Source organism: Miniopterus schreibersii, assembly GCF_964146895.1.
Source record: "Miniopterus schreibersii genome assembly, chromosome: X".
NCBI classification, from domain to species: domain Eukaryota; kingdom Metazoa; phylum Chordata; class Mammalia; order Chiroptera; family Miniopteridae; genus Miniopterus; species Miniopterus schreibersii.
Genome location: NC_138104.1, coordinates 89,910,527 through 89,935,289, shown reverse-complemented (window position 1 = coordinate 89,935,289; position 24,763 = coordinate 89,910,527). Strand labels below are relative to the sequence as shown.

At 36.1% G+C, this 24,763-nt stretch overlaps 1 protein-coding gene across 1 annotated transcript in view; it reads left to right on the top strand.

Annotated features, from left to right (window-relative positions):
• Positions 1 to 24,763, top strand: part of IL1RAPL1 (interleukin 1 receptor accessory protein like 1) — a 1,172,201-nt gene that overhangs the window by 700,645 nt on the left and 446,793 nt on the right. The window contains exons 6-7 of the mRNA XM_081125599.1: positions 2,206 to 2,392; positions 4,945 to 5,098. Coding sequence (XP_080981725.1) covers positions 2,206 to 2,392; positions 4,945 to 5,098 — 341 coding nt within the window. The remainder of the gene's footprint in view (positions 1 to 2,205; positions 2,393 to 4,944; positions 5,099 to 24,763) is intronic.

The following is a 24,763-nucleotide window of genomic DNA, read 5'->3' as shown; positions in this document are numbered from 1 at the left end:
TCTTGCTTCTTTCTTTGACACTACTGTGGTAATGCATAGATCTCTGTAGCACTTAGCACACTGAATTTCAGCTATTTATTTGTGTTTCACTATCCCTGGACTATGAGGGGCTGAGGGCAGGGAATGTCTTATCATTCTAGCAAATTTGCTGAAACGTTCTCTCAGGACTTTTTTCAGGGTACTGATTGACTTTGATTAATGGTTTCACCTATTAAGTATTTTAGATCTACTCACAGACTACATATTATACAAAGCTAAAAAATAGACATTCAATAATTCTAATTTTGTGGAAAATTTCTTTGTTCCCCACTATAGAGTTGAACTCTGGTTTTTCTCTTCTAGTCTCAACACTTCTGACACCAGATATATGTTTTTCTCCCCCCACACCAAGCAATTCTGCAATACCAACTGGATGTCCCCACAACTCAATTCAGTTCTGATGCTATCAACCTTGGGTTAGCATCAGATCCCACAGGTTAAGGGCTCAGTTCCATAACATTGCCCCCTACAATTCAGACAACAATTGCAAGTCCAGGTTGTCACCTATGTTTCTGACTGACCAGCTACAAATCAGAGATTCCTACAACCCCTTCCTGGGATTCAGTCATTTGCTAGAATGCCTCACAGAACTCAGGAAAACAGTTTACTTTCTATTGCTGATTTAATACAAAGGATATTTCAACGATACATATGAACAGCCAGATGGAAGAGATGTGTAGGGCAAGGTATGAGGGCAGACCCACAGTGCTTCCATGCCATGCCCTCTCTGGGTGTGCCACCCTCCAGCACCTCCATGTGTTCACAAACCCTGGAGCTCATCAGATCATTTTGTTCAAGAGTTTTTATAGAGTATAATCTCTAGCACCTGCCCTCTTCCATGAAGGCCAGTGGGTGGGGCTGAAAGTTTCAACCCTCTGATCACTTGGTCATTGAGAAGTTCTCTACAAAACCTTGATTCTGTTTTAACGCTTTCTTTACTATCACTGCCTGGCACCATGTCTGACACATTATCAGTGTTCATTGAATGTCCAGAGACATAAATAGCAAACAGAAATGGTGCAGTTATTAGAAAACTTCCTTTGGGCCCAACTCTTTCAAAGAGATCTCCAAACATGATTTATCTTCTTATGTATTCTAAGTTATAAACGTATATTGGGGAATCAGCAAGGAGTAAAATGAAATACTGATTTAATGAAATGATTCTGCAGAATCTATCAGGATGGAGTTGTCCTTACATAATACATTAGAATGTTTCTCCTGACTGACAACCTAGACTACAAGTTCCAGCCCCAGTGGATATGGGTCTGTATAGATAGTGACTTTGCAGTACTTTTATCCAATACTGTTTTCTGCCCAGACTTATTGACAACTCTCTTCTTATCAAGACAATTAGTACTATAAGAATTGAGCAGCCTTTTTCCTGTCCTTACATTTTGTTTAATAGGTCAGTATTTTCCTACTTCTCTGTTGAGTTTGCCAATTTTAGCATAAGCTCAGGCTTCACATTTTCCTGACCTAAATTTTCCTTTATAACTTATATTTTTCTAGATACAAAAATTTCTGTTGAACATTTTTTCAAACCAAGCCTGTATATAATAAAAAAAAACTTTGCCCGGCCAGGTGTGGCTCAGTGGTTGAGCATTGACCTAGGATCCAGGAGATCAGGGTTCCATTCCCCGTTAGGGCACATGCCTGGGTTGTGGGCTCGATCCCCTGCAGGGGGCGCGCAGGAGGCAGCTGATCAATGACTCTCATCATTGATGTTTCCATCTCTCTCTCTCCCTCTCCCTACCTCTCTGTGAAGTCAGTAAAGATATATTTTTTAAAAATACAAAAACTTTTCCAGCAAATGAAAAGTATACAAATGGTTCCAAGCATTGTTTAGCGGGTTACAAGAAAATAAGCCAATATACCATAATATTAATTAATCAATGGAGTCTCTCTCTCTCCCTCTCCCTCTCCCTCTCCCTCTCCCTCTCCCTCTCCCTCTCCCTCTCCCTCTCCCTCTCCCTCTCCCTCTCCCTCTCCCTCTCCCTCTCCCTCTCCCTCTCCCTCTCCCTCTCCCTCTCCCTCTCCCTCTCCCTCTCCCTCTCCCTCTCCCTCTCCCTCTCCCTCTCCCTCTCCCTCTCTCCACACTGCCTTGGCAGCACTTGGTTTTTGTTGACGCCAGGCTCAGGCTACCATATTTATTCTGCTTCCTTACAGAAACTCCACTTATTGTATGAAAGTATCCATCTCACTGACAGTGGGTGAAAATGACACTGGACTCTGCTACAATTCCAAGATGAAGTACTTTGATAAAGCTGAACTTAGCAAAAGCAAGGAAATTTCATGCCGTGACATAGAAGATTTTTTACTACCAACCCGAGATCCTGAAATTCTATGGTATAAGGTATGGATTGTGAATTGCATTGCTTACACATAGATACTGCATATGTTACTCTTGGATAATTTGGATAAATATTTTAATGGGTATAATAAAGTTCAGCTCTGCCTTCCTAAAATACTACAGCAAGTTATGCTGTTCATTTTAAGTTTTCAAACCAGTGGCTTTTGTAAATGCCAGTTAATATTTGTATTGGTAGTCCAATGTAATAAGCTGTTGTGTTTGTATCTATATCTAGTTTATACCTATGGTGCCTTCAAGTTATTATAATCTCCACTGATAATTTCGGGAACTAAAACTAAAATTCATTTCAGAGCTCTTTATGTAAACAGTCCAAAATGTCCCCAAACTAGGAGAGAAAAATCGATTTGCTTCTGTGATAAAATGGTACACTAGTTTTATTGAAATGTCCTGTTTAGTGGAAGTACCTTTGTGCATATTCTAATCGTTTTCATAACAAGCGTACATATTTTTAAAAACAACATCTGATGAAAGTTTATAACATTATAAAAATAGTGTTAGATTAACTTTTTTCAAAAATCAAAGGAAACTTCAGACTTATACAGAATAAATCAACCCTGCCCTTCCTATCACTGAATTCCAAGCTTTGAACATACTCTTCGGTTCATTTCTATATGTTAAAATATATTTTTATTATTGAATATATTCAAGACTATACAATATAGATGCTATGAGCATTTGTCTGGAATATTTTTCCATGGTTTAAAGATGCCTAGTTTAAAATTTGCTTTATCTAACTCACTGCATTAGGAATTTAGGGAGCTGGACCTCTTAGTATCTAGATCCACTAATGTCAGTGTATAGAATGTGAGCCCCCATGATTGACTAATCAGGAATTCAAACTTGTTAGAAATGAAACAAGAAACAAATCTTAAACAAATTTTAAAGAACTGTGCCCCTTTCTGGGTAAGACTTAATCTTGATTCTTGATAATAAGCCATGGAGTGTTCAGAACAGTAAGGGAACTGTTGAAATATCTATCTTAGACAACGTTAAACCGCCCTCAAATATTAGCCCCACTGATTTCTATTCCTGTGCAGCTGAGTTTTATTTTCCCCCTCTTTAAGTTGTATGAGTATTTCTCGTCCTGGTTCTCTGGGGTTTGCCTACTATCCACAGGCAGATTCTGAGCAGGTCCTGATGATTGCTTTGAAAGGAAAGGTATTTGGGGAGTTTAACCCTAGGTCTCCAAGAACAAATATTTTTACTAGCACTCATGTGTACATTCAGCTTCTAGATCTGCAGTTTCTTTTCTGTTTTGCTAATAAGTTAATATCAAGAGTCATGTACCTCTTCCAACTTTTGCCAGCAGTTTCTCAAAATTTGCTGAAACCTTAGAAACTGTGTGGGAGCGCGCACTCCAACACTGGTTTTTTACTGGCTGGCCTCACATTGGTTCTTTTGTCGTGTTTCCACTATCACCCCAATCGCTGTGACCTTAGCTATAAAGACCATAACTGGTGGAGTGATGGGTGGAGATGCAGTATAAGTAGAATTTAAAAGTATTGTAATAATTCAGATTATTTGCCCTTAGCCAAGGGGATTTATGTTCCATACGTTCAGTGCACAATTTATGCAATTTTCAAGTTTGTACAACTAGTATGAGGATGTAAAATGTATATTTTGGTCTGAAATAACTGGATAATTGCCCCCCAATTATACATGCAAAAGCATTGAGCCACATAATTGGCCTGCAAAAATTTGATTTGGCAATAATTATTTTTAGAAACAACATTACCTCTGAACAGTGTCAAAGGGTTTAAAGCTATTTTATCCTCAATGCGTTGGTTTGAAACCTGGCTAGAGGAAATAAATAGACTTCTGTTTTGGCAAAAACAGGCACCTCCTGAGCCAACATCATTATAATCCAACGCTTAGTCCGGAGACCATAATTTGGTAGACCCACCAACAATGAAAACAGATATCTATTGAACCATAAAGACCTCCCATATAAATATTGTTCATTTCTTTCATGGATTACTGAATGTACACACTGTGAAGAGATTCAACTATTTCTAAAATGAACAGTAAAATATTTAAAATATTAAAATAGAAGCATTTTCATCTATAGAATTACTTTCTCTAATTTCCACTAAATTTATTGTTTTGTATTTTATTTTATCAGTATCAACGTGGTTAATTCCTCAGTCATCAAATGTGGAGTATTTGCTCCTAAAAAATTATTTCAGAAGTAATCTTAGCAAATGTCTCTTTTATATCTAATAATACATATCTGATTTAGAGACACTAATCCTAGAAGTTAATAAAGCAACTCTTGCTAAAAATACTTTTTTAAAAATTGAGGTACCTGATTTTCCAGAGATGTGGAAAAGGTATGAAAATCTTTAGCATTAATTCCAAACTATTTAACCCTTTTAAAATATAATTTTAAAAGCTTTTAGTTTAATTATTTTAAATACTTTATCTTTAATTTCTATATAAATAATATATAAATATAAATACTATATGTTATATATAGTATTTATAAAAATATATAAATACTATATGCACTACAAAAATTTTATTTCTTTATGCAGGAATGTAGGACAAAAGCATGGAGGCCAAGCATTGTATTCAAAAGAGATACTCTGCTTTTAAGAGAAGTCAGAGAAGACGACATTGGAAACTACACCTGTGAATTAAAGTATGGAGGCTTTGTTGTGAGAAGAACCACTGAATTAACTGTTACAGGTAAGCACAGTCTTCAATATTTCATTTTCCAGTAATAAAACTACCTTTAGAAGTTTCGTTTTTCTGCTGCATGTTGATTTTTTAAAATCTATGCAATGAAAGAAGTACTTAACCAAATGCTAAGTGGATTCCTATAGGTGAAATTTATTCCTCCTTGCTTTTAAATCATTTTGCACTTCAATTCATTTGAAAGGTTAAAGAAAATATGCTTTCAGAATTATAGAAATGTTAGCTTTAGAAAGTACTTGAGATAATGAGTTTACGATTTCAGAAAATTATGCTTATATTTTGTAGTGGTATCATTTTCAGAAACTTTTCTACAGTGTTGAAATGGAATGTATGAAATCTGTCTTTGTTTTCCTGTCTTTTTTCAAATTAGAAAAATGATTTTTATTTATCACTCTATAAATCTAACATGTGCTCTCATGGACTTTAACATAATTTCAAGTGCAATAACTGAATAATTATGTGAGATGCAATGCGTGGAGCCATTCCATATTTGATTACTAAGGTAGAAGGTCATGTGAACAAGTATCACAGATATTTGAATCACTACAATCTTCAGAATATCAGTTTCCTCATATGTAAAGTGGCAATGACAAAATTTTCTGTGTTTACTTCAAAGAGTGTTTGCAAGGATCAAATGAGGTAAGGTAATATGTATGGAATCGATTTGAAAAATACAGAATAATATCCAAACGTACATCATTTTTGTCATCTTTACATTGTGTGAAATACTGTGTTCATACCCTTTTTTACTTTATAGTGTACTTTTCTAAAAGCACTTCCAAGGGAAAAGGGAAGAACACAGTATTTGGAAGTTAAAGACATTGTTCTCATTTTATTGAGAGAGATTCTTCTTGGTGACTTTTTTGTACAGTTGTATTTATGAAACATATTAAAAAGTGTAAAAAGGATACCAAATGCTTCAAAGAGATTTTTTTTGGTGTTGACTCACATAAGATATTTTTCCTGCATATGAAAAGTATTTTATAATAGCTCCCTTCATCTTATAATGAACTTTTCTTTTAAATCTTGAATTATGATATATTTTGACTTAAAAACTCAATCTGGTTTCATGAAATTTATTTGGTGAATAGCAACTATCCTAATCAAAGGAAATTTTCGTTAAGTAAGTCAGGCGCTCTTTGGTCATGTCTTTGATAAATATTAGGCCCAGTCAGTAACTGATACTGGCAGTAGTTACACTTGAATAATAACCACACATTCGCTCTTGCATTGTGTGCCCATGGCATGCACGTGTATAATTTACTCTAGTTTGGTGTTTAGTTCTGCTGTGTGTAATACATCTCTGTGTAGAAAATTAAAATGAACATTCAATTACTTTACCTCCCTATCTGTTTAATGGAACAGTGAAAAATATAGCTGTTTGTACTTGGGTTTTCTGTACGATAGATATTGATGTTTTATTACTTTTTCTCAAACTATACTGAGGTAGCTTTTCCAAACAGCAGGTATTGAGACAAAGGAACTTAAAAATATAATGCCAAAGCATATATTCTGAAAAGAAATAAAATGCACTTTTAGTGTTTATTCTTTGGAATGTATAACTAATACTTCGTAAGCACATCTTTCCCCTTTCTAGAAATACTAGGATACTAAACCACTATTGAGTAAAAGGAAATTAAAAATGCCCTGGAGACTGAAAACGGTGTCCCAAATGGTAATGCAACTTAAATAAAGCTATTTTGTATAACCAATAGTAGAATTGTTTTCTCCTAGATGCTACCCAGAGGTACTATATTTTTCTGACTTAATTTCTCCCCAAATATCTCCTTTTTTATATGAAAAGGAGGAAAATTATTTCTTGATATCCAAGAGGAAGTTAGTGAAAGTTTTAATGAAAGTTTTCTTTCAACTGATTATCGTGAATACCTCTAACTTAAATAGCCTTACCCGTGACATTGGCTTGGACAAATAAATAATAAAGCAAAACTTGACTGCATAGGAAATTTTGGGTGAGTGGGAGAGCCACATGCCCTAGAACTAAAATAGTATCATTGAAGTGCATTTTAAGTATTAACAAGTCTATTGACAAGATATATTTATTCATAACATTGCTATTAATGGTGTGACACTATAACAAACACATTTCCTTTGCCTGTGCCCAAATTAAAGAACAAGTTCTCAGAACCCAAATTGTATCTCTCAGTAAAACAGCAAAACTGGGCAGTTCTCTAGATGATAATCACTGTTTTGCATCTTGTTTTTCTGCACATCACAACTTATTGTACTTAATGTAAATAATATGCAAAACATCATATCATTTAGTGGCTCTGTCAGAGCTGATAATAAACAGATATTTTGAAGCGTGTCAGAATGTTTCTTTAAAATGAAAAAGAAAGAATCCTATATGTGAAATGGGCATCTCTGGATAAAGTGGATAAATGTGCAGGCAATATTTTGAGCTTTTATGGGAGATCCTTTATTTATTAAGTGTCCACTTAGGTTCAGGAAAACAATAAGAAACCTACCCAGCACTTTCAGTGTACTTCAAACAGTTTAAAAAAATTAAAGATATTTCAGCATTGTCCCCATCCTTCACCCTCTTCTCTAAGCCTCGGTGGTGCCCCGGTTCTCGAACATCTCCGTGGACGAGCATTTGGGGTTATAAATACCGTAAACCCGGCAGGCAATGCTTCGGTTTTCGAACCCGCCTCCAAAGTCGAACATGCTCTGTGGCTCCCGCTGAGGGCAAGATCCTGAGGCCCAGCTGTCGGCTGCGGATCCCTCGGTTTCCGATCGTTTGTGAACTCCAACGGGCTCCGGGAACGGGTCACGTTTGGAAACCGAGGCCCCACTGCAGTCTATGGCTGACTCCTTCCTCGTGGTGTGCTCCCTCGGGAATCCTTTTCCCCCACGTTGTCACAGGGCTGATTCTTACTCTTTTTTCTTCTTTTTCATTTTATTCAATTACCCTTCACATTCTTACTCTTTCTCTAAAACAGAAATTGCTCTGTCATTTGGGCACAGGCAAAGTAACGTGTTTGGTGTCGTGTCACATTGTACCTCTGTACTGAGGCCTGTAGTTCTTCACCACTTCACAGTCCTTTTAGTACTTATTGCAGGACTTACCGCTTTACATTGGAACTCTTGGTTGACAGTCATGTTTGTTCACAAGAACGTGAGCTACTCAGAGTCAAGGGCAGTATATTTTTTAAATAAATATTTTATTTTAGGACAGTTTTACAGAAAAAAATCATAAAAATAGTAGAGATCCCATATACCCCACAACCAACTTCCCCTGTTATTAACATCTAACAGTAGCATGGGGCATATATTCTTAGAAGACCACAGAGGTAAAATCACAATGTATCATACTATCAACATGACATATCACTGCTGATCTTGACCATCACCTGAGGTAGTGTTTGTCAGGCTTTGCCACTGTAATGTTACAGTTTTTCCCCCCTGCTTTCCAAACTGTGCTCTTTAGAAGTAACTATGTGCAGTCCACACTTAAGGAGTGAAGAATTATGCCCTCATCCCATTGAAGGCAGAGTATCTGCATAAATTATTTGGAATCTTTCTGCATGGGGCATATGTCTGTTTTCCCATCTTTACTTATTCAATCATTTATTTATATCAGTATGGACTCATAGATATTTTATACTTTGGTGTATAATGCAATATCACCTTATTTTGTTGCTCAAATTGTTCTAGCTTTGGCCCTTAGGAGCTCTTTCAGTTGACTCCTTTGTTCCTTTCACATGCCCCCATCATTGTGTGTGTCCGTGTGTGTGCTCATGCATGCATATCCTTATTTGGGGGTCCTATAATATGCTGCAGGATCATCTTTTCTATTTCCTGCTCCTATTCTAGAATCAGTTTTTTCTTGCAAAGAACCCTACTTGTTTTTCTGTTTGTTTTTTGAGTTGGAGAATGGTACTAGAATCTAAGACCTGGGTATCGGGAGGACTCATTGCTGCTGGTGTAGAGTTGCTTCTAAAAGTTCTCAGTTCACAGAGCAAGGAAATATGTGTATACTAACCCAGATATATACATATATCTATAAATATTTATTTATGTAACCATGTGCATCTATATTATTTTTAAATATATCTTTATTGATTTCAGGGAGAGGGAGAGAGATAGAAACATCAATGATGAGAGAGTCATTGATCGGCTGCCTCCTGCATGCCTCCTGCTGGGGATCCAGCAACCTGGGCATGTTCCCTGACCAGGAATCCAACCACAATCTCCTGGATCCTAGGTTGAAGCTCAACTGCTGAGTCACGCCAGTGGGGCCATGTGCATCTATATTAAACTAAACATGAGTCCATGCTGATTTCTCCAACTCTAATCCATCACCTTTGGGAACATGCTAGCCTCTTCCTGTCCAATAGTGAGAAACCTGGTTCCTACTATCTCCCAATCATTTACTTCATTATTCACTTTCAGTGTAAATGTATAATGAAATCAGAATTGTTAACCTGCAATCCTGTGAGAAACAACTTTATTAACTAGAGAATAGTGCTTATATATAGTTTCTTTTGCCTTTTGTCTTACAAACTCCACTCATTTCCTATGTTAATTAATTTAGCGACTTTTCCCTCCATCCCCTCCAGTGAGGTGTCCCACATATTTGTAATATAGTTAGATTGTTCTATCACCTTCTGCATTCCACCCTGGGATCTTCCATTCTCCTAAATGATGGCTTTAAAAAATTGTATACATTAAGGTTGGTATTGGGGGGGAGAGTAATTTTTTTCTACCTTCTGAGCTCTTGGCTGGGACCCCCTGTATTATAAGACAGATTAATAAGAGAAAAAAAAGTTTATTAACATACATACCTCATATATACATGAAGAGACCTAGGAAAACTGAGTACTTCTTTGAGATGGCCTAAGCCACCACCTTAAATACCATCTTCCACTTAAGACAAAAGAAAGATTGGGGTACAGTTATGGGAGGTTACTGGGGAAAGCACAGTAAACAAGGATAAGCCTAAGTCTGTGTCTTCTGCATTGATCAGAGCTTCAGAGATTTAGAGTCATCTTCCTCACCCTGGTACAGAGAGACACCTTTACAAGTAGAGATTCCCTTATAAATGTGAATTTCCCTGTAAAACAGCAGCTCCTCCTTTGTTTTCAGAGCTTCTCCTATATATGCAGTTTCTCAAAATAATCAGCTCAAAATAATCCTTAGACCAAAACTCCATATTTTGAGGTGGCATACTCTGTTACCCTATACCCACCTTTGGAACTTCCCCAAGAAGCCTCACAGCTCACAAGATGAGTTGCTCTTTTGCTTCACATCTCCATGGACCATTCTTAGTCCTGAGAATAGGTTAACTCAGGAGGTGGTGTTACAGGTAAGCTCCCAAGGTTAGGCTTATATGGTGTGAGCAATCGTGTGTTTACTAAGAGTCATTTATATGTAAATACAAGAAAAACAACAGTTAGTGCCTGGAGTGGACTATAAACACAGTTTCTGAATCCTGAGGAAAGCCATTTAAGATTCTTAGGCATTGGGTTCAAATAATCTTTTCTGTTTTTGTGGTAGAATATAGCTAATAAAATTTACCATTTTATGTGTACATTTCAGTGGCATTAAGTGCATTTACATTTTTGTGCCACCATCGCCACCATCCATCTCTAGAACTTTTTCATCTTTCCACACTGAAACTCTATACCCATTAAACAGTAACTCCAAATTCCCTTCACCCACCAACCTCGGAAACAATCACTTAATTTTTCTCTAACTATGAGTTTGACTGTTCTAGTTACCTCATATAAGTGGAATATAAAATATTGTCCTTTTGTGTCTGACTTATTTCACTTAGCTGTCTTCAAAGTTCATCTGTGATAGCTCATGTCTTTCTATCAATGAATAATATTTCATTATATGCCTGTACCATAGATCATCTATTAATCTGTAGAATGGCTCATCTTGGGTGCTTCCAGTTTGGGAAGATTATGAATAAAGTTACTATATACATTCTATACAGGTTTTGTGTGGACATAAGTTTTCAAATCAGTTGAGTAAATACCTACAAATATAATTCCTAGAGTGTATGGTAAGATTATATTTAGTTTGGTAAAAGCTACCAAATTGTCTTCTAAAATAGCTACACCATTTTGCATTTTCATCAGGAATAAATGAAGAATTAAACTTGTTCTGCACCCATTCATCAATCTGAACTCTGCCATTCAGATTTTATCATTCTAATGGGTCCTGTAGCAGCATTTCATTGTGTTTTAATTGCCAATTCCCTAATAATACATTATTTTGAGAATATTTTATATGCTTTTTTGCCTTATGTATATCTTCTTCAGATATTTTACCCACTTTTTAATTGGTTTTTTTTTTAATCTTATTGCTCAGTTTTAAGAATGATTTGTGTATTTCTGATACAAGTCCTTTATCAGATACCTATATGTTTTGAAAATATTTTATTGCAGTCTGTAGATTTTCTTTTGGTGTTCTTAATACTGACTTTCACGGAGTAGAGGTTTAGGTTTTTATTTTAGAGTTTCCTCATTTTCTAATATATAGAGTTAATTTTATAAATTCCTTCTAAACACTGTTATGCTGCATCCTACAAATTTTGATAAGCTTCATTTTTATTTAGTAGAAAATAGTTTTAACTTCTCTTGAGAAATCTTCTTTGACCCATGTGTTATTTAAAAATGTGTTAATTTTTTAAAATTTGTTGGTTTCCAGCTATTTTTCTTTTATTGGCTTCTAGTTTATTTCCATTGTGATCTGAGCACATATTTCTTCAGATTTCAGTTTTTAAAAATTTGCTAAATTGGTTTGTTGTGACCTAGAATGTGACCTTTCTTGATGAATGTCCCATGAGAGCTTTAGAAGGATGTATATTTTGCTCGTGTTGGATGGAATATTCTATAAATGCCCATTAAATTAAGTTTACTTATAGTACTGTTCAAGTAATTCATATCCTTACTGATTTTCTGCTTATCTCGTCTTTCAGTTAATGAAAGGAGAGTGTTGAAATAAGTAATTATAGTAGCAGATTTGTTTATCCTTTCAGTTCTGTAAGTTTTTGCCTCACAATTTTTAGGCTCTATTGTTAAGTGCATATGTGTTTATGTCTTCTTGGCGATTTGATCTCTGTCATTATGTAATGTCTCTCTTTATCCATGATTATTTTCCCTATCTGAAGTTGGCTTTGTCTGCGATTAATGTACCTAGCTTTCTTTTGATTCATGTTAGCATGGCGTGCCTTTTATAATCCCTTTATTTTTGACTTATCCTGTTCTTTAACATTATAGTTGGATCTTGATTTTTTTTTAATCTACTATGACATTCTCAGTATTTTAACTGGTACATTTAGACCATTTATATTTAAAGTGATTATTGAGCCCTGGCCTATGTGGATCAGTGGTTATAGTGTCAGCCGGAGGATGGAAGGGTTGCGGGTTTGATTCCAGGTCAAGGGCACATACTTGGATTGCAGGTTCCATCCCCAGCCCTGGTTGGGGCACCTGTGGGAGGTAAACAATCCAGGTATCTCTCTCATGTCAATGTTTCCCTGTCTTTCTTTCTCTCCTCCCCCCCCCCCCCCGCAGCCCCCTCCTCTCTAAAAATCAATAGGAAAATATCCTTGGGTGAAGATTGACAAAAAAATAATAATAAAGTACTTATTGAAATTGTTGGATTAATATATGCCATGTTTGCCAGTGTTTTAAATTCATTGAACTTATTCTTTCTTTCCCCTCTCTTTTTTGCTTTCTTTGGTTTTAATTGAATAATTTATATGGTTCCATTTGATTTCTTTCTTATTATCAACTTTACTTCTTTAAAAATATTTTTCTGGTTGCTCTGGATATTTCAACACATATTTTTAACTAATCTCAAATCACCTTCAAAATCACTATACCGTTCGTGTGTAGTAGAGGTACCCTACTACAGAGGATTACCAGTTTTTTCCTCTTACCGCTTATGACATTGCCGTCAGTCATTTCACTTATCCAGATTTCATAATCATTCAATAAACTATTATTACTTAAAAAAATAGTTCTCTGTTAGATGAATTTGTAATAAGATAAATAAAAGATTTTATATTACCCTCATTTAATCCTTCTCTGACATTCTTATTTTCTGTATGTAGAATCAAATTTCTAACCAATGCATTTTCCTCTACCTGAACAACTTATTTTAACATTTTTTGCATTGAAGATCTGTTGGTGATAAATTCCTTCAGTTGTGTATTCTTAAATGAATTAATTGAATATGCTGAATATACTTTGGTTTAAATCAATGGCTCTTAAGTTGTGTTTACAATTTGACCAAACAATAGCTTTTTCACCTAAAAAGTAGAGAAAGTAGAACAGGAATAACTCCCTAAATCCAAATCTCATACTCTACTGTGTTTTTTTTAACACTACTGAGTATTACATCAACCATTTTATGTCCTACATTTTACTGCTCTTTGTATCAAGCTTTAATTCAAATAACCATCTTTTTTATGTTAAGTGTTAAGTCAAGTGCCTACACATGGTTGAAGTTTTAGATACATATAATAAGACTGAATTTTCCTAAGATGAAACAATGTTAGTTTTAACACATCTTCCAGTCTATCAAGATCTGCTTTATTCTCAATTCTGTATTCTACCATATTAGCTTCTCTTTCTGGACAAAAGTCAATAGATTTTTATTGGAAAATGTCTCTGTTTTGATCAAAATCATTATTTAAAGAACTATATGTAAAAGGTCCTATATAAAGCTGTTTAACATTGTTATACACCTCTTTCTGTTTTTTCCAGAAATGCATTATTTTCCTCTCTTTAGGTACAGTTTTTACCCTCCTAAGAAATCCAGAACACAGCCACTACTTCTTCACTTGTGTGTGTTTTTCATTTAATAGTGAAACATAACACAGTATATAAAGCATAAACATTCAGCTACTTAGCTTGTTATCAAATGAAGCCACCTAGGCGAAGAAACATTATGGGCACCACAGCAGTCCTTCTGAATAACAAACCCCTTCTTTGCCACTACTGATTATGTTGCCACCATTGCACTTTTACAGTATTTATTTTCTTGTATTTTTTTTGTAGAATCATACTAGATAACAATGCATGCCTAAACAATATGGCTAAAAATTTGCCTGTTTCTGAAACATACATTTGGACCCACCCATTGTGTCTATTCTATTGTGCCTGGCTTTTTTAACTCCAAATTTTCTCTTGTTTTCAAAATTTACCCATGTTATTTCATTTATATGCAACTTATTCATTACTATGATGTCATAGTATTGTATTCTGTGACTATTTCACAGTTGATTTATACACAACTACTTATGTTAACAAAAAAATCATAAAATAGGTCATATGGCCATTAACCATCTTGTGAGCACATGCACAAACACACACATTTTTCATTGTACATATAAGGATTTTTACTTCAGAATGGATTTTCTTATTCAGAGTATGTATATTTTTTAATTCACTAGATATTGCTTAGGTTGCTTTGGGTCATGGTCCTACCCCAACCAAATGGATCAAGAGGAGGAGGGGAATAGTACTCCAAAGAAAATTTGAGGTGTCAAAAGAAGGTGAAAATATTCTAGGGAATACTAACAGCAGATATTCACTACTTCTAATCATTATGCCATATCCTAGGATTCCTTATACTAAACTCTAACTCAAACCCTGACTATACCTTTAACCCTAAACCTCTGTCAAATTATTTGCAGGAATGTGGTCCAAAAGAGACCTACTAATTCCAAAATAAGTAAAACAGCTTGACTTTTTTTACAACATGAACTATTTAGACAAACACTATAAACATGAGTTATGGTACATATTTCAGGATATGTTAGGTATAAGAAAAATACACACTATATAGATTTTTCCAGAAGTATTGATTAAGTTATTTGGCATTCACTTTTACCTTTTTAATGCTTATTTTTCCTTCTAGCCAAAACATTTTTATAATTTTTAAAAGAAATATTCAAAACAAAGTAACAATCATATTTCCTTCATGAAATTTTGATATGCGTCAGACCAATTAAAAAGCCATTTAATTTGTGGGACTAGAGTGAAGTAATGGTAAGAAAGTGGATTGTGAAAATGTTATTGCAGAAAAAAAAGATTTCCAATAAATTGTAAGAGTCAGCAATAACAGTGAGGAAGGAAAAACTGACTTGAAAGAAGCAGAATGAATGAGATGATTGCTACAAGGATGTGATGGTTTCAATAGCATTTTTATATTTGGTCTAACATTTTTAAGACTTAATATAGCAATATAGTTAAACTACTTTGCAATCAACCATAGGCAGAATTTATGCTCTTAAAAGGTACATCTTCTTCGTCTTTTTATGTATGAGGGAGCTGAGGCAACAAAAGGTTAAGTAGCTTTATCAAGGCCACAAAGCATCATGGTGACAAATCGAGGGATAAAATTTAATTTCCTGAACTTCAATTTATGATTTACTCCACTGGATAATTAATAGCAAGGCATTGTGCTTTTCATATTAGCTCAGCTGATCACTAGGACAGATTTATCTTTTAAGTTCAACTAAAACACATTTAACTAGGAGACCTTTAATTCTTTTGCCACTGATGTAATTAAATGGTGTATTTGTGGTCTAGCCTGAGAGTGGATTAATTGCTTTTAATTTTTCTCTATTTCTTTAAAAATTGGTACCTTTTATCTCCCCATTTATAAACTATTTTTGGTAACTTATTTCAGAGACTCAAGTGTGCTTCATTGACTGTTACTTAACAAGAATTGATGAAACTGATAATAGGCCAATATTTTTCCAGACTTTACTGTGTGTATTTAGTAATGTGCTAGAATTAATGACCACAGTGACCCTCACATATATTATTTTTGATAAAAAGGCATATTGCACTCTTAGCTATTTTTATAAGTAAACATCTACCATATTCTGCAAGTCAAAGATTATTTAGATTAATTCAGATTTTTGAATTAAAAGATATTAAAACTGATCAATATAGTGAAACTGAGATTAATCAATTTAGCTGTTTAATCTTGATTTAGAGTTTAGTCCTTAGAGCACAAGACCTCTCTTAGGAGTGATTTCTGTTGGTAACTCCCCTGACACTAAGTGCCTTAATTTATTGTTTGATCTCTCAATATATTTAATAAGTTTTCCAAATGTATAAATCAAGCAAAAACTTATCAAGGTGTGATAACTTTTAATAAAAAGTGTGATGTGTCTACTCTTAAGCAGAAAATGTATACATTTTAGAATATATCAATAGCAAGTTTGAGATGTATCATTTCTGACCATGGGGAAACAAAGCATTATTCATGTAGATGATTTCCATCTATATAGCAATAATAAGCGTCAGTAATTAGAATAGTTAATACTTATTATTTACTATATGACAGAATCTTCTAAGTTGTTTTTTTAATTAAATTTATTGAGGTGACATTGGTTAATAAGATGATATAGGTTTCAAATGTACAATTCTATGATACATGATCTGTATATTGCATTGTGTGCTCACCACCCAAAGACAAATCTTCCATGACCATATATTTAATGCCCTTTACCCTTTACTAGCCCCAACCCACTTCCCTCTGGTGTCTATGAGTTTTTGTTTATTTGTTTTTCTTGTTTGTTCATTTGTTTATTTTAGTTTTATATCTCACATATAAGTGAAATCATATGGTTCTTGACTTTTTCTGTCTGACTTACTTTGCTTAGCATGATGTACTCCAGATGACTCATCTATTCCAAATAATTTCAATTTACTTACCCTTTAAAACTTTCAAGTGCTTGCTAAGTATCTGGTATTTTAGATTTTATAAATTGCACTTGAAAATAATCTATTTTTTTCATTGTTCACTATATATTGATCCTTTAAATGTAAAAAACGATATCCATTTCTGAAAATGTGGTTGATTAGATACCTCAGTTTCCTGCCTTGAACATCTAGAAATGCTGGATTTAACAGAATAGACAGGCCTTTTAAATTATTATCTGAGCTTTCAAGAAAGTGTGAAAAACATTTCAGGGGCCAAAAGGAAAGAAGTAACTAAAAACTAGAGCAGTTAAGGAACTTGACTCTGAGGTCACCATGGGGGGGTGGGGCATGTGAGTGGCACAGAGGAGTGTGGGGATTGTCATTATCAGCAACCAAGGGCTTGGTTTTCATTCATTACATGGAGAGGTTAGACTAGGGCTTGGACCTCAAAGGTTGGGGATCTGGAAATGAAGTTCCCATATAAACCTAGTATTCTAAAATGGCTACCATAAAAGTGAAAAGGAAAAATGTGACCACTGGCACAGGAAGAAGACAAACCAGTTTGCCTGCCCAGGTATGAACTCTCCATTTATTAAAACAAACAAAAAGGTATCCTATTAATCTATAGACTTGGGGTTTGGTGGGTTGGATTTATACCACCTGCATGACCTGAAAGCCCTTATATCAAAAAATTAACATACTAATGGTGCCAGGTTTATATTTCCCGGAAGCAGATAAAGCAAAACTCCTAGAGAAACATAACCTCAACACATGCTGTACAGCATTTCCGCAGATGAAGCCCCACTGAAGATTGCAATATAAAAAGGACATAATTTTCCAAGCAAAAAGTGTCTTAGGACAAAATACAAAGTGGGTTAGGACCCCTGTTTTATAAGAGTTAAAGATTATTTTGATGGCACTAGATAAATGAAAGGCAGAACTCTTTATTACATACAGCTCCAACTGAGAGAGGACTACCAGGCAGGGGCACACAGGGGGTTGTACCCTTGGAAAGGGTAACAGCAAGCTGAAACTGTAAGGAACAGCTTATGGATGATAAGTGGGGTGGTGGTAGCTAGGTGTAGAGGGCTCCCTGTTGATTGGCTAAGTTTGAATAATTTCACCACCTCAATAGCATAGGAGATGTCTTCAGTGCCTGGTGCCTAGCTTCCAGGGAAGTTAAGGCTGGGGCATTGTGGCCCCTGAGTGTGAGAGCCCAAAAATCCGGAAGCCATTGGGGTGCATTATCAGCTACTCAAGGAGGGAAACTTGCCTCCAGCTAAGGCCTCAACTGGATCTGGATTAAGACAGCATTTAAAACACCTGCCTGAGTCTAGCCAGGAGTGGCTCAGCGATTGAGTATCAACCTAGCATCCAGGAGATCACGGTTCAATTCCTGGTCAGGGCACATGCCTGGGTTGCGGGCTGGATCCCCAGCAGGGGGCGTGCAGGAGGCAGCTGATCAATCACTCTCTCATCATTGATGTTTCTCTCTCTGAAATCAATAAAAATATATTTTTTAAGATAAATAAATAAATAAATAAAAATAAACATGTTTAAAAAAATAAAAGAATGCTTCTATTTTTGGTGCTGTGTAAGAGCATACATATTAAAGACAGCACTTGGTGAGCAGTACTTCCAAACCCAGACCTATATGTCTTTTGATTTTATTGAATTTTCTATTTTAATTTTTGGTGTTATATTGTAGCCTGACAGTTCTTCAGCAAGAGCTAGCTTTAATTTCTTGCTGCTTTTGTCAGTGGTGGGTTTCAAGCATACTTAGAATCAGCCTACCAGTGCAATCCCATGAATTGCTTGCCTCTTAGAAATGGTACAGGCTTCCTGTCACCAGTCAGTGTTTTGCCTGGCTCAGGTGTTGGAACTGTGTTGCTTCTAGGCTTGCAGACCACTAACCAAACTCATACTTATCTCATTGTTGGAGAAACAGCTGCTTTTTCTTTGACTGTTAACTACATGGCAGGCACTGTGCTAAATGATTTATATGTATTATTATCTACATTTTACCAAGGAGGAAACTCAAAGTACACTGTGGACCTGAATTTATAATTTTAAATACAAGTCATTATCATTATTTCAAATGAAGTTTCATTCTTTTATTTGCACTTGACTGCTTCTGAGGCTCTTATGCTCATTCCAACATATTCAATTGTGAGAACAGAGAAACTATCTAATAAACACTCCTTGATTGAATGATTAGTTTAGTTAGAGAACTAGGCAAATGTCTGGAACTGTGCTGTCCGATACAGTAGACATTAACAACGTGTACCTTTTGAGCACTTGAAAAGTGACTAGACTGGATTGAAATGTGCTGTAAGTACAAAATATGCACTAGATCTCAAGCCTTGATATGACAAACTAATGCACAATATCTCATGTGTAAGTTTTATATTGATTATTATTGAAATGATATTTGTTTAAATAAACTGTATTACTAAATTAACTTTATCTGTTCCTTTTCACTTTTAAAAATGAAGCCACTAGAAAAATTTAATATGTGACTATGCCTTATATTTATGTTGGACAGTGCTGTTCTAGAAAGTTAATGGGATCTCAGACTCAAAAAGTGTAAGAGAAAGGCACATGACCTAGAGCCTTGGGTGTAGTTCGATTGGTATCTCTGCTGTGCCTGGGCTAAAGGACTTCTCCAGATCATCTGACTTTGCCAAGTGTTGTCTTAATGTTGGGACTGTGAATACGAACTCACAATGCTACAGGAGTTAGCTCAGACATGTGAAAACAAGTTAAACAGAAATATACAAACAGAGGTGTCCACTCTCATGATTTGGACTGATCTGTGAATCTTTGCCTTGGTTTGTTTTAATTAATGAAGTGCTGATACTTATAACCTTAACCCAGTCTTTCAAATGATGCTGGTTGTCATCAATACAAGTCATTGATTAATACTCATTGATCACTAAGTAATGGTGCATATGTGTGGAGAAATCTCAGAAAATCTTACTTACATGCAATGTATTATCCAGTGAAGTCTAATGTCTGTAAGTGGTATAAATTATGAATACATGCATTTCTTGCATTTCTGCTTTTGGTTTGATTATGTATGTGTGTATAAAAATCTCTGACTTACTAACATCGCTTCTTTTTTAAAAACCTGGTTCCTTATTTTGGGTCACATTTCAAAAACCCACTTGCGTATGATTCCACTTATACGAGCTAACTATAATAAATTTATAAAGACAAAGTAGAATAGATGTTACAAGGACTGGGAGAGGGGGAATAGGGAATTATTATTTAATGAGTATAGAGTTTAAGCTTGGGATGATGAAAAATTATGAAAGTGCATTGTGGTGATGGCTGCACAACATTGTGAAGGTGCAAAATGCCACCAAGTTGTGCACTTAAAAATGGTTACAATAGTAAATTTTATGTCATCTATAGTTTACCACCAAAAGTGTCCATACAGAAACATACTCATAGACAAAGAACAGAATGTGAGCTGTCGGAGGGGAGAAGGCTTGCAGGGCTGGGTGAAAAAGGTGACAGGCTTAAGCAAAAACTAAAACCAAACTTGGAGGTTCAGACAATAGTATGGTGATTGCCAGAGGGAAAGGGGTAGGGATAGGCAGAGGGGGGTAAAGGGGGATCAGTGGGGATGGAAGCAGACTTGACTTGGAGTGGGAAGCACACAGTGCAATATAGAGGTGGTGTATTAGAGGATAGGACAGCTGAAACCTATATAATTTTCTTAACCAATTTCACCCCAATAAATTCAATAAAAATAAATAAAAATTGAAAAATAAAACAAGTGGCTATTCTTAACAGTTTGGAGTACAGTTTTAAAAATTATCATATCAAAAAAATGAAAGCATCATTTCCCCACTTTGTGTTGGCTTTCCAGTTTGATAGGCATTGATTTCTTCCATAAAACTTATTAAGCTCAAGCCATTATGTTGGCACTTTATATTAACTGCTTTTAGTTTTGACATTAGCAAAATTGACTGAGAACTCAGTATTGCACCTATTTCAATAAAGAAAATCTACTGTGGAAGGGTTAGTAGGACAAGTGAAATAGACCACTACGGCCCAACATTCTCCATCCTGTCAGTCTCATCAAATAAAAGATTGAAGATGAATTCTGGGATCATGCATTTCTGGTGATGACACATCTAAAAGGGACACTTGCAAGTATTAAATATAACATAATGGGACCTAGAGTCTTGAAGAAAGATTCCAAGATATTTTATGGCAGTTAAGTCTCTGAGCACCATGAGTAAAAGTGGCTGTAACTTCAATGCTAAATTGCATTAGTACCTCACTCCATGCAACACTTTAAAATATGAAAACTAAATTTAGTATATAATGTCAACACTAAAACCTGCTAAAATGTATGTGATATTGGATGAGATATATTTCTCATTGTTTCAGTAAATTAATTAAATGTTTTAGTGTGGTAATACCTGTATCTTCATATAGACATATGTCTATTATATATATATATACACACACATATACACACACATAGGTGTAATGTTTTCTAACAAGAATTCCAGGTGTAGGGCAGGCCCAGGATTGGTAATTCAGCAGCTAAAGTGGCATGATCAGGGGCACTTTTTTCTTGTGTCTTTCCACTCTCCCATTCTTAGCAAGAGACTTGACATTTTAGTCCGGCTTTCCAAGATGGCATCATTGAAGACTCCAATGTCTATAGACAAAAAAAGGATTGTCCAATATTGTATTCCCTAAGTAAGAGCAAGGATAGCTTTCTCAGAAGCTCCCAGACCAGACTACCACCTACCATCCCATAGTCCAAAATTGCTTGTGAATAAACCAATCACTAGAAAGGGGTACAGGACAACTGTCAGGATGAGTGGTGTAGACCATTCAAAATTCAACTCTGGGACTTAGAAGGATCTCAGCCCTCCTACCCCCACCACCCCATCCAAGAAGCACATGAGAACCCGGAGTGTAGCAAAAGATATCAGGGTATCAAAGAAAAAGGCGTGGGGGGAATGGATTTTGGATAGGCAACTACATTGTGTGGCCAAGAATTGGCAGTTAAGATTCGGTAATGTTTGGGGTTTGGGATTTCTAAAGGATATCTGTTGGAGGGCTCCAAGAGATAATTAGAAATATGGGGGCCTGGAAAATGTTAAAAATGTTAAGAATTTGGGATTAACCTGCACACAGATGGTACTTGAACCTATAATAATGACTAGGATTACCTAAGGACAATGTATTGAAAAGAATGTGAAGTGTAAACAGAACAAAATGCTGTAAGGATAACAGAGATGTTAAGAAAAGGTGATTTCCCAGAGTCATACAATTAGAACCAGAGAGACTATTTTTTTGAGTGTGAAATACAATTAAAACCTAAAACCTAATTTTCCTACATCAGAGAAGTTCATCTTGGACCCTACATTTCTAATCTATAGGAATCCTTTTAACATTTACAAGTCCTTCCTCCCTTCCTTCCTTCCTTCCTTCCTTCCTTCCTTCCTTCCTTCCTTCCTTCCTTCCTCCCTCCCTCCCTCCCTCCCTCCCTCCCTCCCTCCCTCCCTCCCTCCCTCCCTCCCTTCCTTCCTTCCTTCCTTCCTTCCTTCCTTCCTTCCTTCCTTCCTTCCTTCCTTCCCCCCCCCCATTTCTTTCTTTTCTTTTCCTGTGATGTAAATATACCATGAGTACACTCAATTGGAATCCAATATATGTTTTCATATGTGTTCCTCTTCTTTGGTAACTAGCTCCTTAGTGGGTGGGTATGGCAGAGAAGACTCCTCTTTCCCTGGTATAGAACTATTTCTGGGAAGCAGCGGCTCAGCCCCAAATTCTATCTAGGTAGAACTATATGACTAGTTCTTACCAATGAATACAGAGGATAGGAGGAGGGGTTCCTTCTGAGCTAAAGCAGAGAAGAAAAGTATATTCTTGCCTTTATCAATTGCTGGATGCTGAGAATGCCAAGATCCCAGTGGAGAGAAGGAGCCCAGATCTCTAAATCGCATCATGGGAGAAAACTGTTCATTGACCAGAAAGAGTCTCATTTTATGCTTTTGTGAATGAGAAATGGGTATGAATTAAATTAAACCACTGAAATTATGGAGTTTAATTGTATGGCAGCTCGTCTTACCCTGAGTAGGCAAATTTTGCTAATGCAAAGTCATCTGAATAACTGTGTTCATAAAAGGTTTCAAACTCAAACTGCTAAGCTACACACCTCCCACTTTCCTGTGTCAGTAGGAATGCCCCTCTCCGTGCTGTTTCTCCATTTGTTTTGCATACCCACCAGATGTTTGCATGTTCAAAGTTTACCTGTCGGCCAGTTCAAAAACCCACCTCTTCCACTCAGCCTTCAGTGCTTTCTTCCTAGATCAGGACAGACCCTTCTTCCATAGAGGCCACATTGCTTCTTGAGAGTTTGTTTCCTATATGGTTATTTGACTATTTGCATATATTGCCACTCTTTCACAATGGCTTCTAAGTTAATTGAGGTAAGAATTTATCTATTTTCTTTTGGTTTTATCAGTAATTCTGCATTACTTAGTATATGAGATCTTCATGGGAAGGTTTAATTTAGCTACGTTGTGGAGATTTATGAAGAAGTGTACTAATAAATATCTATAGTAGCTTCTGAGTGTAAGACACTCTTCTAGCAACTTACATCTCTCAAATCATTTAATCCTCACAACCATCTGATAATGCAAGTACGATTATTCTCCCATGTAATGGACAAGGAATTCGGATTTCTTGAGAGATAAGAACTTGGTCACATTGCTAATAAGATATACCACTCAGGAAGCCCATGTCTCCCAGCATCTAATCTGAGCTCTTTTCATGACTTCAGGCTATCCTTTCAACCCAGAGAAAGATGGGATAAAACTGCTTGAATAAGAGAGAGAGGGTGTGCATCAATTTTCTACCTCCCAAAAAAGTTGACTCCAACAAATGCATCTGAGAGAAGTTGTAGGACACAGAAGAAAGAACATAGAAAACCAGAGAGCCCAAGTTTTGAAATGGTAATAGCAGCAGCCAGTGGAACTTGACAAAAGAGAATTATAATTAACAGGAAAGGTTCTGGATGCAGGGAATAACAAAAAACCACAAAAAAACGGAGCCAGTCAGAACGGATGGGCTCACTGCTTTGTTTGCTTTCTGTTTGTGTGAGAATGGAGAAAGGGGTGGAGATCAAGGTCAGCCTCAACACTCATCTTTGTAGACCCAGGTTTCTGGGCTTCATTTGGATATGAATGAGATTATGGCAGACCTGGAGGTATGAGAGTTTGGTGGAAAATGCCTGCTGTTTCAGTCCTTAAGGGTATCCCTGAGCTACACTGAAGACATCTCCACTGGTACAGTTTAGCCTTCCAGAGTAAAAGACAATCATTGAATCCAACAGGCATTCAGCTCCTGGTAGTTGAAAGCCTGTTGAAAGGCCTTCCTTTTACCAGTTACCCTTGCATTTGCGTTTCCCTTTCACAGCTACCATTGTTTTTCTTAATAATTATCTCGTGGTTCAGTACATTCAATCTAATGAGCCAGGGATTGCATAGTACATGGTTGAAAATTTTACTGAAAATACTGACATGTAAAGAATTGAAAGAAGTTTATCTAGAAAGAATAGTTTATGTACAAATGCTGATTGCACCGAGAGATTTTTATTGGTAATGAAATGTAATAATAAAAGCACCTAACATTTATTGAGAGCATTTTATGCCTCTGAACCAGGTACTTTCGATGCCACTGTAATAACCTGGTTATTATTTAACAGCATGTCATTTATACAGCTTTGCCAAAAAAGCCCTGCACTTAACACTCTCCAAGTCTGTTCCCTGCTGACTGATGGGGGAAGGGAGTAGACAAAGGCAGTTTAGATGCATGCCCAGTAAGGTCTGAGTGACCTGGGAAGGCGCTTGCCTGTCAATCACACCTGGAAACAGGTAATTGGCCAGGATGGGCGTGGCCACTATAAGCGTGGGAAACCAGA